Source organism: Hakea prostrata, chromosome 8, assembly GCF_041222555.1.
Source record: "Hakea prostrata isolate BN-2017 chromosome 8, UWA_Hpros_2, whole genome shotgun sequence".
NCBI classification, from domain to species: domain Eukaryota; kingdom Viridiplantae; phylum Streptophyta; class Magnoliopsida; order Proteales; family Proteaceae; genus Hakea; species Hakea prostrata.
In genome coordinates this window covers 45061460-45080733 of record NC_142607.1, presented here as the reverse complement: position 1 = coordinate 45080733, position 19274 = coordinate 45061460, and the positions used below count along the sequence as shown (strand labels likewise).

At 38.7% G+C, this 19274-nt stretch overlaps 1 protein-coding gene across 1 annotated transcript in view; it reads right to left on the bottom strand.

Moving 5' to 3' along the window:
* Nucleotides 1-10075: 10075 nt before the first annotated feature.
* Nucleotides 10076-19274, bottom strand: part of LOC149008142 (HEAT/U-box domain-containing protein) — a 62923-nt gene continuing 53724 nt past the window's right edge. Inside the window, exons 12-16 of the mRNA XM_089164548.1 lie at nt 17166-17880; nt 15655-16709; nt 15058-15513; nt 10813-11043; nt 10076-10445 (exon numbers count right to left, since the gene is read on the bottom strand). Coding sequence (XP_089020674.1) covers nt 10218-10445; nt 10813-11043; nt 15058-15513; nt 15655-16709; nt 17166-17880 — 2685 coding nt within the window. The 3' untranslated portion in view covers nt 10076-10217. The remainder of the gene's footprint in view (nt 10446-10812; nt 11044-15057; nt 15514-15654; nt 16710-17165; nt 17881-19274) is intronic.

Here is a 19274-nt window from a genome sequence, read left to right as displayed (position 1 = left end):
GATAATTTAGAATGATGACATGGGAGTAGAAACTATCACCTTAAGAGTATATTCCTACCTTCTGTCCTAATTCTTGATGCTGCATCCCACAATTTCTAACACTTAAAATACTTGCTTTCTAATCCTCTGATTTCAGCAAGTAATTTACTATGGGATTTGGCTCTGTCATTTTAGAACCAAAACCATATTTTCAGCAAAAAGCACGAACTTCGGAACTTCATCCTGAAGGTGTATACCATATGCTTGATGGGCCACAGGCTGTCTTTAATCTTTATAACTACATCATTAATAATTTAGATTTGGATCAGATTATTCAAATTAGACCCGATATGCTGACTACATCTTTCCTTGTTTTGCTAATCCATTGGAGTGCTCATTCACCAGTAAAGGACACACGAAGAGCAGATATTGCCCCAAAAAGGTGGACATACTAAAAAGGAACAAAATTTTATAGGCCAGCTGATATTGCCAGATATGATTAATGGATCAGAATCCTAACAATAAGAGAACACATGCATATAAAAGAAGAATGGTGCAAAAAGATGTTGACTAAGGTGCTAACTGCTGTAATGTTACAATGAAGATCGAGATAACAATGAATGACATGGTACTAGATGAAGGCAACCAAAGGGGTATTGATGAAAACAATCTAAATCCAAGATTCAGATCTTTCTGATCTGCCATAACAAGATGAATTTGGACCCCTAATAGAAGATTCATTAGCTACAAGATCCATACAGTAGGGTAATTTGATTTTGCTTAACTAATTCTTAGCATCTCAAGTGCTGTCCTTGCCATTCCAGGGATGGTCATACAATTAATTGTTACAGATGGACATATCACCTTTTAGCAATTATTATTTATTTCTGTATATGCTAGGGCATAAACAGAGCAAATAAGATCTGGAATTGGATCCAATCAGAATCTGTTTAGTCCAGAGTTTTCTTCCTCATGACAGATTCAAGTCCCATATAGTTGTCAACAGGTTTGGTCATGTATTGCTTCCTCTTTTTTTCCCTTTCCCCCTAGCGTTGTTCAGTCTGGTTATGTTTCATGTCTGAATCCATCTAAGAGCCACCTGGTAAATTTTCTCAAACCATACATATACAGATGCACAAGTTAATCTAGGATCAAGACAACATTATACTGTCTGATTTGGGCTGGGTTGTAGGATCAAAGAAGTGGGGAAGAAAAGGTTTGCAACATTTGTAGGAGAGATTTATGGGTTTGTCCCCAAAATAAATCAAAATGTGTACATATATAATTTAATTCAAATAAAAAGGAATGCAAAGGACCGTGAGCTGGATGCCCTTTTGAATTCTATTTAAATATGCATCCACATCTTCAAAGAAAAATTGAAGCAAAGAAGTGTGAGTTGGTTGCAGTTTTAAATGCCCTTTCAAATTTTATTTAGTAGCAGATTTATTAATCATATCAAATATTAATCATCAATGTTATATGTTATCTTTCAAATATAGACACATTAATCATACCCAATTAGTTAGTGAGGTTAAGGGTATTTTAGGGAAATAAAAATAGAGCAATTTCATTCCAGATCGTGCTTTTATAAGCTTCATTGACTAAGAAATTGTCGAGTTGTGAACAAATTAACAAAACAGCTTTTTTTTTTTGTTGGGGGGGGGGGGGGGGGGTGGTTTGGGAGCTGAACCATCTCAAGTCATCAACTTTAACAGACACTAGGCAATCATTGAAAGCATTGACAGCTTGGAGATTGAGGTGGTTACTGCAAAACTTCTCATGCATAGAGCAGACGAAATTGAAATTGCCTCCAAAAGCTCAGAGAGAGGGACGAGAGGAGGGTTAACAGGGGAACTGAATCGGGGGCTTGCTGTAGACATGATGGTAAGAAGGAAGGCTGAAAGGGGCGGGGGGGGGGGGGGGAAATGGTGATTTGAAGATGAAGAAGTTGGGAGGAGGAATCCTAGATGGTGATGGAAAGAGAGGAGAGGTTCCAGAGGAACCAAATGCGACCATTTTCTGAGTAGTCATAGTTAGTAGCTAATATGACCAAGTGGAGGATAAGTGGACAGCGATTGGGTTTGCCTGGTCCTTAGAGATATGAGTGTCGAGCAGAGCATAGGAGATTTGATAATACACTAATCTTCATATTTGGGCACTGTAGAGGTAGCAGAGTTGCATGGAATCAAACCGAACATGTCAAGGACAGGTGGCAGAATCTTGTTTGGAAGCAACACTCCTATGCTGGCCTACATGGAAAGGTAAGGTGAGTTAGGATTTGTTTTGGACTATATTAGGGGAAACATGGAAGAAGAGGAGAATTTTGTAAGGAAAAAGGGACAAGCTGGGCTCGTAGGTGAGAGGACACTCAGTGGGTGTTAGTTTATGGGTGGTTAAAGTCTTGGGAGGCATTGATTATTAATCGAGTCCATCGTAATCCATGTTAATCTCCGTTAACAAAATACAAGAAGAATTCCATTTCTATTATCCTTTGCTATTTCTGATTTATTCTTGGTGAATTGTTGATTAAAGAGTGTTCGACAATCTTAAGGTTGCAATGACCAGCAACGACGAAATTTAGGGTCCAATCAATGTGGTACTAGAGCTCGTTGAACCTAGGGAATGGATAGAAGCCGAATGGAGTCAAGGGTTAAAGAACTACAATCGATGTGAAAGAGTTGCAAAGTCAAATGTCTGTCCTTGATTCAAAATTGGGTTCCATCACCTAGGACATAGAGGATAGCAAAGCAATTAGGAATTCCAAGATGAGTTATGAGCATACCTGATACATGGGGAAGCCGTAGAGGTCTAGTCATAGTCACCGGAGGTGACAGTGGAGAAAGTGTTAGAGAACCCACAACCAATAACAAGAGACAATCTTCACAAGGGCTTCCTTAGTCAGATGAGCAGTGAGATCGAGTTGCACAGGTGGGGAGAGTATTTTACAGAGCTTTTAGAGATGCCCATTAGGTTGGATTGCAAGAGCCAAAAGGTTTTTTAGTCTTCATGAACTAACCAAGAGATATTGAGGCCATGCTGATATGCTTCAAGGGAGCAACATTAGGGTGGTTCAACTTCGAAGAGTTACACCAACACATTGGGTCTTAGACGGAATTGAAGGAGCATAGGTTCACCGCATTCGAGGAGACTACGAGAGGCGTTGGTCTCACTCCAGCAGTAGAGATGGTTGCAAATTATCGAGAAAACTTCGAAACCCTACTAGTTGCCATGGGAGCTTAAGACAAAGCTTGGTTGTAGGGAGCCATTATGTTTGGACTTATGGAAGAAATTTGGGCTGAAATACTAATCTTTGAACTTGGAAACCTAACTCAAAATCATGGTTTTCACCTAACCCATTGGGGCAAGGAGTTGGTCCCTTTGTGGTACTCAAGAGCCCCTAGAAACCCAACTTATCAAGAGACAATTGCACAAAGTGAAGCCCGACATTATTTAAGTTTGGGGACATTAGGCACAAATAGGCCAAAGCCTAATATGTATAGTGACATACCTAGCTAACCCAAGACCAACCTAAACGGGCTAGGCAAACCAGAGTAGTGGCCTAGCTGTAGGAACTGGGATCAACCCAATTGATATAGGCCAGGTGAAAACCTATCATGAACCTTGTCACCTGACTCACCTCAACCCCAACATGGTTTCGAGCAATGGCAGCACTAGTTGCTCACATTGGCTCACACCTAAAGAACTAAAGGCACAAAGGCCTGTATTGCAACATTCCCTACTCTAAGATCGATTAATACCTTGCAAACAACTTAAGCTCTTGCTACCACACAAGGAAGAGGACATGGATGTGACAGCAATGATAGGGAACAAAAGGAGCTTAGAAGGGGCTATGCTAGGTCAAAGTTTGAGTTAAGGTGAAATTGAAGGGGGAAGTATTGATAGTTGATACGAAACTAATCTTCAAATTGTACACCGTAGGGATAGAAGAGTTGTAGGGGATTAAACCCAACCAAACATGTGGGGGAGAGGATTCGCTACAGGGACATGCAGAATCCTATTTAGGAGTAACCACTTCCATGCGGGCCTATATGGAAGCAAGATTTAGTAAGGATTTATTCTATGGCTACATAAGGGGGGAGAAGGAAGAGAGGAGGAGAATTTTGTAAAGAAAAAGGGATGGACTGTGCTTATAGGTGAGAGGACTCTCGATAGATGTTTGTGTAGGGGTGGTTCAAGTTGTAAGGTATTGATTGTTCATTGAGTCCATATTAATCTCCATTCACCAAATATAGGAAGAGCTCATTTCTATTATCTTTTGCTATTCCTTATTATTCTTGGTGAATTGTTGATTCAATAAGTATTCAACAATCCTAAGGAGAGTTACAACAACTAGGAATTGAGAAATCTAGTCCTATTAGAGATCTTGAAAAATTTGATTAGATCTTGAATTTCCACTTACTTCGTTCAGGAATTGAGGCCATGTTTGCTTCAGACAAGGCTACTAGTCATGGAGATTGGGGGTGGGGAGAAGAAGAGGCGGAGGAATTTGGTCAAATAGGTGCAAGATCGAGTGCTTAGATCTGGACAAGGTAAGATGAGGGCCCACAAGGGGAGAGAGGGAGGGGGTGGGGAGCTAGGAGAGGAGAGAGGGGGTCGACGGTGATGAGGAAGTAGGTGAGAGAGGAGCAGAGGGCGGTGGAAAGATAGGGGGAGAGAGGTGGGGGCACAACGGACCCAAGAAGGGGAAGGTGAGGTTGGTAAGTTGGGGCGGATAAATTGGGAGGTAGGTGGGGGGTTGGTGCTTGGTTGGATAGGAGGGTATGACGGATGGGTCAGTTGGCAATGTCAGTTGTGCCAAAATAACGGGAGTGGAGTTGAGAGATAAGGGGGTGTTGGAGGAGGGGTAAGTGGTGCAGGGGGTAAGTAGCAAAGGAGGGAGAAGGGAGGGGAGGGGGAAGATTGAGGTGGAAATTAAGTGATGCTTGTGGGAGCTTGATTGGTATCTAGTGGGTAGTTGTGGCTCGAGCAGATCTGCAAAGCAATCTGGTGCCAATAGCTAGGCAGCCAACAAGTGATGAAGCATCACTTTTATTGCAAGCTGTTAATTTAGAGTCCAGAGACAAAGGTTGGCAAAACCCGACTAGCAGTCATCGAGGGTTACAGTTTGTACTGGTTGCAAGTGATTTTTCTTCGGGCACAGTGATTCTTCACTAATCGTAGGAGGCAAAGCTTCAACTTGGCTTGCAAGTGTTTCTCCTTCGTGCATGATGACAGGGGCTTGTAGGCGGTTCTCCATTAGGCATTGACTATTTGCTTGACATTGAAGGTCACTTGCCATTTGTAATACGAAGGTGAGGTAGTGTCCTACATGCTAGGCTTGCAAGTTTGATTGATAGGTAATAACTATGACTGGGATCCATAGTAGAAGCATACATGCATTGCATTAGCAAGGAAATTAGCTTCAGTAGATTCTTAGACATTTAAGATTCGCCAACAAATTCATAATCAAGCTCTAAAGCGCTAAAGCCAGAGAAAATAGATCATGATGGAAGATAATATAAACCATTGGAGGAGCGCCACTAGTAAGATATGATTTTGTCGTGAAAGAAGAGGGTCTGTAGGGTGGTAGGCTTTAAAGGGTTTATCCTAAACAGGCTACAAAGAGCAGATTTTTGCTTTTAGAGTTGTAGGTAGTCCATTTTGTGGCAAAAAATAGAGCTACAGATTTGTCAATAGTGTTAGATTAGGGAGAGATGAACAGAAGCGGCCTTAGGGTGAGCCGGACGCAGGTTACTTGTGACGACAGTGCCGATGATGGGAATAGGAGGGGGTAACACCCTTGGATGGGCTCTCAGTTAGGGTGCTCTCAGTTAGGGTGAGGATGATGGGAGGGGTTTTCAAGGTATTTAGATGCTCTACGGATGGTGAAGTTAATTGGTCATTCTAGGTTTGGGAGGTAGGTGGGTGGTAGAAGATTTTGTTGGGTGGTAGGTAGCAGGGAGAGACAAAAGGATGGGGAAGAGGGGGCTGTGACCTTTTTATAACAGGTGCCCGAAGAGGCCCCCAAAAATCTTACAATGGATGTAGGGAGGAAGGTTGTCATAACATAAGAGTTGATCAAATCCAAGTCCATCTTATTGAGTGATGTAGGTTGACAGGGGAGGAGAGCTGGTAGAGACTTCAACATGTATATAATGCAAGCTATTTCCAAGGATATCATAGGGCCTAGGGTTACTTCTTTTTTAGATATGCTACCCTTTCTAATGCAGGAATCTTGCTACACAAGTTTTGGTAGTTTCTAGAAAACATAATTTCTATTTTCTATTAGTTACTAATTTCAAAACTTTCATTTTTCAGTACTTTCTATTTTGAACAGATTTTAGGAGTTAGTTTTACTAGAAAATTTAGTCCATAAGTTGTACTCTTTATTTCATTTTTTAGAGGGCAAGATGGCTTGCTTCTTAAGTTGTAATCTAGACTATTGATATTTATAAATAAGAAGCTGCGATTCGAGCTGCGATTCTAGGAGTGCTAAGCTAGAATCGCAAGCTTATGTGATTCCTAATTTCCTATCAATTCTTCTTCTTTCTTCTTCTTTTTTTCTTCTTCTTAGTTCTTCTTGTCATTGCACTGTTTTGGTTGATTAAAGTTTATTTTCTAACATGACGTCAGAGCTTTTTTTATCAAAATAGTGTTGTTCTCAAGTATTCTCTTCTAAGTTCTCTTTTAGTGTTCCTCTCTTTGGTGCACAGCCACCTATTATTGTACTTATTTTATAGTTAGATCAGATGAATATATAAACTAATTTATTCTATTACTTACCTCTTACTTATCCCATAACTTGATTGATTACTTTGATCTATTACTTTATGCAATTTTCATCCTTTTGCAAATCTATTTTTCTCTGCAAACATTTATTCGATTCTATGTTGCAGAATTTTTCAACTATTCTTCTTCAAGTTTTGGTGTGCAACCACCTGCTGCTGTAAATAATGTGCAACTTAAATCAGGTTTGATTATGTAAACTGATCTTTTCTATCTATTATTTGTACTTAGATTCCAGAACTTGGATCAGATTTAAAAATAGCTACATCTTCTTTTCACTTTTCAATTCTGCATTATGCAGATTTTTTTTCTTCCGCTTGTTTCTGCATACTACAGAAGTTTATTTTGCCATATCATGATTTGGTTTGGTGTGATTCATAGCTGGTTCAGTCTTGGTTTAGTTATGGCTCAAGTTTAATTGGTTCAGTCTTTGTCAGTTTATTTCTTACCTCTTATTAAAGTGTTATTCAATTTTGGGTTCGATTCTTGTTTTGTTCCTGATTGACATTATTCCCTCTGTCCCATCTTTAATTCCACATTCTATATCCTTGTTTTTGTTAATTACCCATCTCTCTTATACTATGTTACAATCTTGCCATCAAGTGTTTTCCCTTTCAAGTCTTCCATTTATATATCTAGTTCCTTTCATGTCCGTTTCTTCCTTATTTATAAATATCCTCTTGAAAAATCTAATTTATTACAGAATTGTCATTGGGCTTATATATTTACCAATGACCTCTTGAAAAATTCTGGTTTATTACAATATCGCCATTATCTTAATCCACCATGGAGAGATTTTGCATCATGTTTCTTGGATTCAGAATTGCTAGACGAATGAAGCTTATATCTACCATAAAGGTCCCATTGGAAATTGTTGCTTGGGATATTTTTATATTGGATATTAGTTGTCATTAATTGTCCATGTGTAATACTACACGTGAGGGGGAGAATGATACCTTATTCTATATCTACTCAAGGTGTGCTGATGGATATTATTTGTGAAGATCCTTGTCATCAACTTATGGCATTTTACAACAATATCATTACCTACCTTTACCTAACTACTTGGTCCGTAGTAACCCATACTACCTTACCTACTTGGTCTGCAGTAACCTATATTGTCTTTTACCTTACCTACTTGGTCCGCAGTAACTCATACTGTCTTTTACCTTACCTACTTGGTCTATAATAATTCATACTATCTTTTACCTTACCTACTTGGTCTATAGTAATTCATACTGTCTTTTACCTTACCTACTTAATTTGCAGTAACCCATACTGTCTTTTACTTAGCTACTTGGTCCATAGTAACCCATACTACCTTACCTATTTGGTCCACAGTAACCTATATTGTCTTTTACCTACTTACTTGGTCCACAGTAATCAATATTGCCTTTTACCTACCCATACTTTACCTACTACTAGCCTTCTTGGGAAGCATTTATATGGACATTGGAGTTGCAATGTTGAAGATTTAGTGTGGATATTTCTCCCTACTACTGGCAATATGTGGATAGTGCCTTTTACCTACCCATACTTTACCTACTACTTGCCTTCTTGTGAAGCATTTATATGACATTGGAGTTGCAATTTTGAAGATTTAGTGTGGATATTTCTCCCTATTACCAGCATTATTTGGATAGTGTCTTTGATCCTGCTATACTTATGGACTTTGTTCGTCTTCAACATCGTCGATTGTTCTCATTATTGGATGGTTCTTTCGACATGAAGAATTAAAGTTTTGTTTAAGTTGGTGTTGATTATCTCTTGGGTGAAGTTTTCTCAGTGTTTATCGACATCTGCTATTGCTACACGATCCAAGATTGGTGCTACCTTTCAAGTTTATTCTTATTGTGCAAGCTGAAAATTTTCTGTGTATACTCCAACTTGAGGGGGAATGTTGAAGTTTGGGCTGTTACTATTCACGTGAACAATGTTATGCCATTATTCTTTGTTTCCTTTTTAGATATGCTACTCTTTCTAATGTAGGAATCTTGCTACACAAGTTTTGGTAGTTTCTAGAAAGCATAATTTCTATTTTCTATTAGTTACTAATTTCAGAACTTTCCTTTTTTAGTACTTTCTATTTTTGACGATTGTAGGAGTTAGTTTTACTAGAATATTATGTCCATCAATTGTACTCTTTATTTCCCTTTTTAGAGGGCAAGATGGCTTGCTTCTCAAGTTGTAATCTAGAGTCTAGACTATTGATATCTATAAATAAGAGGTTGCAATTCTAGGAGTGCTAAGCTAGAATCACAAGCTTATGTGATCCTAGCAAATCTTCTTCTTTCTTCTTCTCTTCTCTTCTTCTTTTTTCTTCTTCTTAGTTCTTCTTGTTATTGCACTGTTTTGGTTGATTAAAGTTTATTTCCTAACAAGTACTACTTAATTATTTCTCCCCCCATCCTTCCCCCCCCCCCCCCCAACTCTTACCATTTTAGAAATTTTTTTTTATGATTGTAGCTGATTCAAGGTTTAAAGTATCAGTATCGTGTATCATATCAGGTACATATTTAAAGAGACGTATTGTATTTGAGATTCATATCAGTTGGTGAAAAGAACACATGGAAATGGTCAAAATACACATGTAAAAACACTGTTGGAATAAAATATAACAAGCATCATGCATAAACACTAAGATGAAGAATAATGTATTACAAACAAATGCATCAAATTGACAATGTTATAAAATATGAGGTTTCCTGTGTTTTGTGATGGTTTATACCCATGAAGCATTGGAATCTTGGATGAAGCAAAAGATGATGTTCTAGTGCTCCTCGATTCACTTTTTAGCCCAAAAGTATGGAAAACCAAAATAAAATGGAAGATTTAGATTCCTGGTTGAGAGTTTCCCTTCATTTTTCAATCAGAGAAGGAGCTGTAGAGAGTTCGAGTAAAAATGGTTGTTTTTCTTTAAGTGGAATGTATTGGTGTATTAGTGTGAAATAGTTATATATGTGTATAACTAAACTGAACATATCGACATGCATCCAGCTATATTGTATCATAATGGCCTGTATCAGTCGATTAATTTCAGTACAATCCAATACATGACATGAAAAAAACAGACGTCAGTGTGAATACCATCTGTCATGAATGATGCCAATATGTATAGATCGATATGATACAATACAGACTGATATTTTCAGACCTTGTCGCATTATCACAAAATCAATATACTGCCCTACAGTTGGACTAAATTGTCTAAACTGTGTGCTTTTCTTCTCTTACATGGTTGTGCAAGGTTGATTTTGAGAGAGTCAAATTTGTACTACTTACAAGTTACAACTCTTAATTCTGATCTAGGCTTGCCTTGATTCTTTTGATTTGGCCAATTTCCATTTGTTGAGGAAGTATGCCCTTTACGATCAGAAAATCAAAGTGTGCCCAAAACCAGGCCAGTTGCAAGCCACATAAATATGAACATGTACAGCTCTTTTTTTTCTTGATCAGAATGGAGATTGACACAATGGACAAGTAGATTTGTGAGAGGTTGAAAACCACTTGTACAGACAGGCTCCGTGAAACTTGTGCTTGCAGGTCTTGCAAGCAAGACGAGGAAGACTGTGGTTACTGGTATGGATGATACTGTAACAGATGGGACACTCCTCAACACCTTGGAACTCCTTGTCGAAGTTGCTCTTCCATGTCCGTATAGCCTCAGCTAAGGCTCCGTTCTGCATTTCATAGAACCATCAAATAAGCTCTATCAGTTTACATAAACAGGCCAATATTTCTGCAATTACAAGAAGGAAAAATCCCTGTGAAATTTTCTTAGCTTCTCATTCTATCACAATCACAACTATAGATAATGAAAAGCTTGGGCAATGATGACATGTAGGTAAAAGAGATACTTTATGAAGCAATATACGAAAAACAATCAGCAAGAAACAATGGAATCATAGTTGCATGCAGCTGAAATATTGCCCTAGCCTTTTATCATTGTAAATAACATGTCATGTATGGTTCGGTGCAAATGCTGAGAGGTACAAGAAAAAAGAAGAATAATTTAGAAAATTCATAGTATTAACAATAACGAAGCACCTGATTGCGAACAAATGCTGTCAACGACATCAGCCATTTCCTCTTCTTTGACTCACTAATGCCCAGGCTCCTTGTGCAGTCAACATCCACAGGCCGCAGGGGATAAGATGTAGGAAGATGAATAACCAAATCCATTCCGTTCTCCTCCTTTTTATATGTGGCAACAACCTCAAAGGCAGTTTTGTTGACACTAATGGAGAAATTCTCATCAGCAACATTGGCCATCTTGATCTGCAAAAGATAAAAATTAAGAACTAAATAAAACATAGTTATGCCATATTTAATACATTAGAACAATCCAAGATAATATCTGTTAACCGGAAACACTCAAACAGAGAGAGAAACTAGCTTGAAGTGGATTATGCACTATGATGTCCTTCGGTGAATGGTAAAAGAATTGATGAAATGGACAAAGGAGTAAAAACGAGCATACACCCTGCAATTTAATGATCCAAATATATCTTATAAAGTCACACTTATACAGCTCACATCATTTTTGGCTGTACCATCTGTCCAAGTTGGCATCCAGGTCTGTCAACTCCATCTGAAGCAGTCAGCAATGACATTATGTCATTTGCTAACTTAGGTTTTGTGTTTTTTCTGTTTTCTCCCCTTTCTCCTTGTCTCTTCTTTTTGTTGGACCAATTAGTTAATTTAGTGTCGGTTTACTAAGTCTTAGTAATCCAAGCAAGTTTTGGAGGAACAAAAAGATAAATGGCTTGAAGAGTTGACAGCTGTTCCCAGAAAAGCAGGAGTTTCTCTTCCCTAATAGTTGCAGAGTTTCTGTTCTATTCCTCGTACTGTGATGCTTATTTGGTCTTCTTAGACTCACTAACAGATAGTTTGAACTCCCATCGGATTTTCAAGTTTTTTTGTGCTATAAGATGGTGATTTGGTCTTCCCCATTTTCCATTATCAATAATGTAATCTGTTTACTTCAGCAACAATCAATTTATGTTAGTTTATTATTTCCAACTTCCAGTCAATATAACTGTCTCGTGCTGCTTCTGCATCAAGAATAAAATGAGATGGAATCACAGTAATCTGGGCACCTTAAGGGGATACTCATTAAAAGGTAGGAGAACATCAGATTGGATGAAGGATCTCAACACATGGAAAAGGTGACAGATCCACCCATAAATGGATTAGCAGTAGGGGTGCACATACCTGAACTAGATGCACAAATCTAAGCTGCTATAGTTACATCTGACATAAATGAGAGTAAAGTGAGGGTCAAATCCAGGGCCAAAATAAGGATCAGATTAGGTCAAGAATTAGGGCCAATATCAGGCGAAGAATCATGAATTGTTGGGCCAGGACAAACAATAATCCCACGCCAGCCCCAGACCCTGATTGAAGTCAGAAATTTTCTGGCCCTGACTTGCCTCCGAGCCAAAATCTTGAGCCCAGGCCTTGTTCGGGCTCAAATTGTATAAGGCCACTATGACCAGACTTGCCACCCTAAGTTTTAAGTCAAGAAGATTTACAATGGAGCTATTTACCTAATTAGGACGCTTACAGAAAAGTATAGAGAGTGCAATATGGACCTTTCATATGGTCTTTATTGACTTAGAAAAAGCCTAAGTTAGTCACTAGATGGTTAATCTGACAAGTACTAGAGAAGAGAAATGTTTCAAGTACGTATGTTGGTTGTTGGTTCCATCACAACTATTAAGGATAGTATTCAATCATAATATTTATTCATTCGCCCCCCCCCCCCGGGGCAAAAAAAAACCTTTAGAGCAGTGGGGTGTCAAGGTAATGAACTCCCGACAACTATTGGATTGCAACAATGATCAGTTTGAAGCCCTTATTTATTTGCATTTATCATGTATGGTTTAACCAGAGACATTCAAAATGTGGTTCCTAGATGTATGTATTTTGTTGATGATATTGTTTTGGTAGACGAGACACAAGTAGGAATTGATGCTAAGTTAGAGTTATGAAGACCAATTATACTCAGACAGATAATGAGGCGGTGAAGCTTTGATGAGAAGGAGATTTTGCAAAGCAATTATTTTATGTATCTTAACTCAATCATTAATAAAGAAGGTGATATATAGAGGATTATGTTTCTTTCAAAAATTGGAAAAGGATGGATGAAGCGGAGAGGATTGGAGCTTTGTGTGATCTGTGATCAACATCATCCTGCTAAAACTTACACAAAAATTTTAGAAGACCGTTGTATGGCCTACCATGATATATAGTGGAGTCATATAGATAAACTCGGTGTAGCAAAAATGAGGATATTAATATGGATGAGTCATGAGTGGCAAAACTATGAAGGATAAAGTAAGAAATGGTCATGTAAGAGCTGGTCTGGGAGTGGCTATGAGAAAGTCATTAAAGGTGGCATGGACACACTCAAAGCCTTTAAATGCTAGAGTATGAAGGAATAATTTAATCCAGATTGAAGGAACTAAAAGACCTAAGGTAGAGCAAAAATAACCTTAGGAGAAGTGTCGGGAAAAGATATACATGGTTTAGGCCTTCTATCAATATGACAAGGCAAGGATCCCTGTAGCCAACTCCATTTAGTTGGGATAAGGCATTGTTGTTGTTGTTGTTGTTGTTGTTGTTATAGTTGTAGAGAATTACCGAATGTGGGTAGAATTCATAGTCGCATGGGAAGGAACTGCCACAGGCCTGTTTGGTACAAAAGCATGGAAATTGGAAGCTATTACAACAGAAATCTCAGAGGTGCACTGGTGGGCAGCAATGTGGTTCTTTGATAATATTCCTAGCCACACCTTTACTGCATGGAATGCCTTAGGGATGCTCTTCCTACCAGGAAAAATTTAGCTAGATGTAATATTAAGGTGCAGCCAAATTGTGTCTTCTGCTGGGCAAGAATAGAAAGGAAAGATCATCTTTTCTTCCAATGTGCTCAGCATTTCAGTTTGGGGATGCATAATTGGGAGCCTAACAAATGAAAGCAGATAAATGACAAGGTGCAAGAGGCAGCCCTATGGTAAGATATTACATTGGGCAAATGACAAGATTGGGATTATTGGAAAGTTGGCATTGTGTGCAACCATTCAGCATTTATGGAATGACAGGAACTTCAGAATTTTAGAGACAAAGAACCAAGGATCCAGTGGTAGTAGCCATCCTTGAGAATATCGGATAAACTGCAGGGCCATAACCTTTACAGATGAAAGAAATGCCAAGGCAAGACTACGCGGTAAATGAAGCATTCACACTGTCTGGAGTAATAGATTACCTAGAGCTTGCTCTTGGTTTAGACAACCACCACATATGGTGGATTGCTTTATCAGGGGCAAGAGCAACCTGTGGAGGTGCACTAAGAGATGCTATTTACTTGTTAAGTAGGAAAAGAAGCTATCCTATCAATCCCAGCTATGGAATACAGCCTGTGGAGGTGCACTAAGAGATGCTATTTACTTGTTAAGAAGGAAGAGAAGCTATCCTGTCAACCCCAGCTATGGAATTACAGCCTGTGGAGGTGCACTAAGAGATGCTATTTACTTGTTAAGAAGGAAAAGAAGCTATCCTGTCAATCCCAGCTATGGAATCACAAGAGTTCTAAAAGCACTGTAGAATTGCACTGAGAGGGTTTTTATGGAGGTCTATTAGGCTTGACTCTCAGCTGGCCGTTGCTGTTATGAGTGGAAGGATTCAAGGTCCACGGAAAGGGCAAAGAATAAAGTGGAAAATCAGTAATAGGCAAACCAGCTACATGCTAGGGAGTTTAGGGACTAGTGAAGAGAACAGGGCAGATTTCATCGCAGCTGTCAATGTGAACAATGAGCAGCTAGTGTAACATGATTCAGAACAACACAGATTCCTTTGTACTTTACAGGGTATAATGAGTTCTTATTACCTTTAGGACAATGATCAGGAAGGAATGCTTTCCTAGTATGGAGTCCCCTCCCCTAGTTAAGGGGTTCTAGAGGCTGCAAACCATGTACTTTGTCTTTCTATAATGCAAAGCTTGCTTAGCATCAGAGGGGACTCAAGGGAGAAAAAATTCCAGCATTTGACATTAGCTGGGATAATGCTTACAGCAGTTAAATTGATTGGAACATACATAATGTATCCTTATTAATCTATTCATATTTCATAGAAAGGCATCCTTTGACATGAGGTTACTTTTCACTTGGAGGCTCATGCCCCCACAACAACAATATCATTTAAAACATAGATTTTGAACAAGTAAACATTTCATGCCCTTTATGTGAAATAATTATCTAGTAACTAAACTGCAAAGCCATTGTTACCCACCTGCGACATTTCATCCTCCAAAAGAGGAGGACTGCACCATTTTTTTGTAAATGACTCAAGTGTAGATGATGTAGAGCGATCACGTAATCCAGCAAAAAAATCGCGAACATATGCAGGAAGAACACGAAGCATTAAACCATATATGGCACCAGCAAGTGATGCCATTTGTTCTGTACCAATTGGCCAAAGCGATTCGACTGCAAACAAAAGAGATCCGGTTGTGATGGCACGTACTGCTGCACTAGAGGCGTTTGATACTTCAGCTGGAAGCTGAACATCTTTCTTCAAATTTTGGCCCATGCTATACTTCCAAGGAATATGCTGGAAAATACAATGTAATATGATTGAATCAGCAGAATCAAGTATGCATTGAACTATTCTCTCCTTCACTAGTGATGAAGATGGTAAAGATTGCAGGTGTGACACCACCAAAGCCCAGGCAACAAAGACATTAACCTGCAGGCCCAGAAAGAAAAGAAAAAAAGCAAATCCTTGTAAATATCAAACTCACGTGCTACTGTAAAGTCCATACGTAGTACAACACTGAAAGATCTGACAAGAAATGAAGTGCACAAAGCTACTAAAGGCTTGATTTACCCGATTTTGTGCCGCCAATTCTGATTCAAGAATTTTGTATGATGATTTTTCTATCATGCAAGAGATCTCCTCTCTAAAATGGACAGTTTCTTCAACTGATGAATCACAACGAGACTGGCTGATGTCCGGGTTGTCCATACCATCACCACTCAAAGAACTTGCAGTATCCTCTTTGATGATAGCCAAATATGAAAGGGGTTCTGTTGAAAGAATGAGGAAAGCAGCAAGCTGTAATGACGAAGTTGGGACAGAGGAGAAAAGGATGGCATACAAAGAACTAATGGGCCCAGTACTTAGACCCCAAAGTTCGACAGCTTTTATTGCCACTTTTCTAACATGATCAGATGAACTGATAACATTAAATGCAACCAACTCCCAGAAATGAAGATGTGCAAGTCGAGTTGAAGCTATAATAGAAGCACCCCCTGGACAATAAGAGCTTGCTGTTGCCTCTGCAATGCCTGTAGCAAAGAATATGCGCAGAACATCTTCAAGAATTCTATTTTTAATAATGTCCCATTTTTCATTTTGCAAAGATGAAATTAGCTCCGCACTTTCTTCTTGTTGGAGTTCAATGAGTCCACAGAACAGCGAGAATGCAAAAAGGGCATTCCTAGCAATAGACATTATATAAGGGTCTGAAATCAAAATTGCTTTCTCCAGTTTCTTTGCTGCAACTTCATAATCGTCTGAGGCCGAGGTGTTGGTGCTAAGGTTATCTATGTTCTCAGCTATTTCTTCCATTAATAGGACAGTAGAATTGATCCACCCCTGTAGTTGAGATAATACGAAGTCCCAATCATCTAAATCAAAATTCTTCCAGCAATATGCAACTGAGACGACTATCAACTTTGATAGTATCACCTGTACTGCTGATAACTGATTAGTCACATTTGAGGCATTACCATCAAATCTTTGCTTGCGGAATAATTCTAATAGCATTTTTTCTTCCGAATGGCTTATATCTCTCCGCAATGCCATTTTTATTGTTCCTATGCCTCCAGTTTCACTAAGAGGATAGCAGGATATTATCAGCTGCACCCACTCTTCCACATCTGCAATAGGAGATAATAAGTTTCTTTCCCAAGGCAAGGAAGCAAATACAGAGCCAAAGATGCCTAATTGAATCGACAGCATACCAGTATAAATACAAGGCACAGGTACCAACTACCAACACAAAATCCAAACCCAAGGAACTTCATGTGAAATTTATATCTGTAGACCATCTTAGTAGGGCACCTTTAAAAAGGACAAATTTCCCAATTATATCCCTAGGGCCACCAAACCAACATCTCTAAGTATGGACAGAGAATATTAATACAGTCATCTGATATAGCTCCCTCTTAGGGATTTCCAGGTGTAACTCATCAAATGGTGGATAATACACCAAGATGTGGACATGCACTAGCATAATAGCATTTCGTTCTTGAGGTCCACTCAGAGGAAAATCTTCTAACAATTGCATCGAATTATTAATATGAAAGAAAATATACTGAAAAAGTAGTTATTACCTTGCTCTTCCTTCCAGGTGATCAAAGGAGGTAACATAAGTGCTCTTTGAAGCCAACCCTCCATGGTACCTTGTATTTGATTTTTCTTTAATGAATAAAGTTGAGCATCTTCACAGGATCCATCAGATTCCGTGCTTCCACTGCGTATATGTTTAACAATAGTATTCATAATAAAAGGAAGAATCCTCAAACATATTCTGTTTACTGTGGTCCCGATGAAAAGTTTATCTACAAGGGATTCATATAGTAATACTGCCTTGCCTTTTCCCCATACATTAGCCTTGATAAATAGAGTTGAAAGTAAAGATACAAGACCTCTCAAGAAGGGATCCTGAATGCTCTCTACTTCATCATCTGACATGGACCATATAGTGGAAATGCCATGTTCATCACTGTATCCATCAAGTAAGGCCCCCCCAAGTAAAATGTTGATGATTGAATCTAACAGGCTTTCACCAAGACCAGATTTTTCACTTTTTGCATAGTCGCTCAATAAAGGTAAGAAAGCCATAGCATCACCTCCTTGCCACTTCCAAGTGCATAACATTTCAGCTGCAAGCCATGCCCGAGAATGAGAATGTGACTGAACCAGTTCTCCAGCTACTTCTGACGAAGATGAAGCAGTTTGCAGCACGGAACTGGCTATGACCTTACCAACTCCAAGAGCTGAAATAAGCTTATCAATGAAGGCAACAAACTGGTCATGCCTAGATGGCTGTCAACAGTAACATTTCTCATAAATTAGTCATACATCTGATTATATGGAAAAGAGCATAGGGCTTCCAGTAAATTTTTTCTGGTCTGCCACAATTTAAAAAAAAAAAATCCAAAGTCATAACAAATTGGGGATAAACCAATGTGCAAACTTACCCTGATTTGAGTTTGAGTGTTATTACTATATCTAAAACCATGGTGGGAGATCTCGCAAGATATCTTGGTTTTTTCATAAACTGAGACAAGATAGAGATCAAGTTCTATGAAATGGGATATCTCGTGAGATATCTTGGTTTTTTCATAAACCGAGACAAGATAGAGATCGAGTTCTACGAAATGGGATATCTCGCTGGAACTTTCAATTTTCGCTGGATTTTTTGCGGATTTCAGCTGGATTTTCACTTGCAAATACTCTTAGCATATCTATAACATCAAAGGAAAATCAACCATTCTCTAATTGTCTTATGAACTTAACCATTCTCTAATTGTCTTATGAACTTATGTGTTAATGACTTAATAAAACTTCTAATGGGTGATAATTTTATCATTCTATTCTCGAAAGTCGAGATTGTAATACTCATATGGATGGAATTTTTTATGACATTTAAGTTATTTGATATACTTGCTTTTCATTTATATGCCTTAAAATATTTTATATTAAATGTTGTATAACCTTGCATTCCCTAATTCTACAGCATTTCGGTTTCACACTATGGTTAGACTTATTATGGTTGTTTTCTCACAAATCCAAGGCCACCAATGTGTCCAAAAGGCCTTAAATAGGCTAAATACCAAGTTTTAGCCCAACCGGGACTCTAAAACCCATTGAGATGGGCCACTGAGTTGACACCCAAAAAATGGCATACCTTGACCAAGATCTCGCTGAGATGGGCGAAATCTCGGTTTTTCAGGGTGGCGAGACCATGATCTAAACCATAAATTGACATATAGAGTAAGTGGGTTCTGCTACCTCCTGGCCGACCTGGGTGATGCTAGTAGTTTGGAAAACCAGAGGCGAGCAAGAGTTAGTCTTGAGGGGAAGAATGGACCCAAGCCCATTTAGGGATTAGTCCCAGACACTAATCCTCCAATGGTTTTGGAGGCCATTCCTGCACTAGGTTTTACTGTTGCCTTTTTCTAATGCTTATCTTTGCCTCCTTTTTTCAAATATTTTTTGTCTTTATAAATACCCTACTGGGCACAATAATAGAGTCTATAGAGTTTCTATCTTGAGTTATCTACAAAAAGGATAGTAAGTTCTGGCTTCACATGGGCCAAATGCATTGCTGATTCTATAAGAGAATTGGAGTTAGCAATTGATTTAGCGATTAACTTCACATCCATTTTGACTTTTGAGGGTTTGAGCTTAATAATTAAAGGGGACTTACTTTCCCA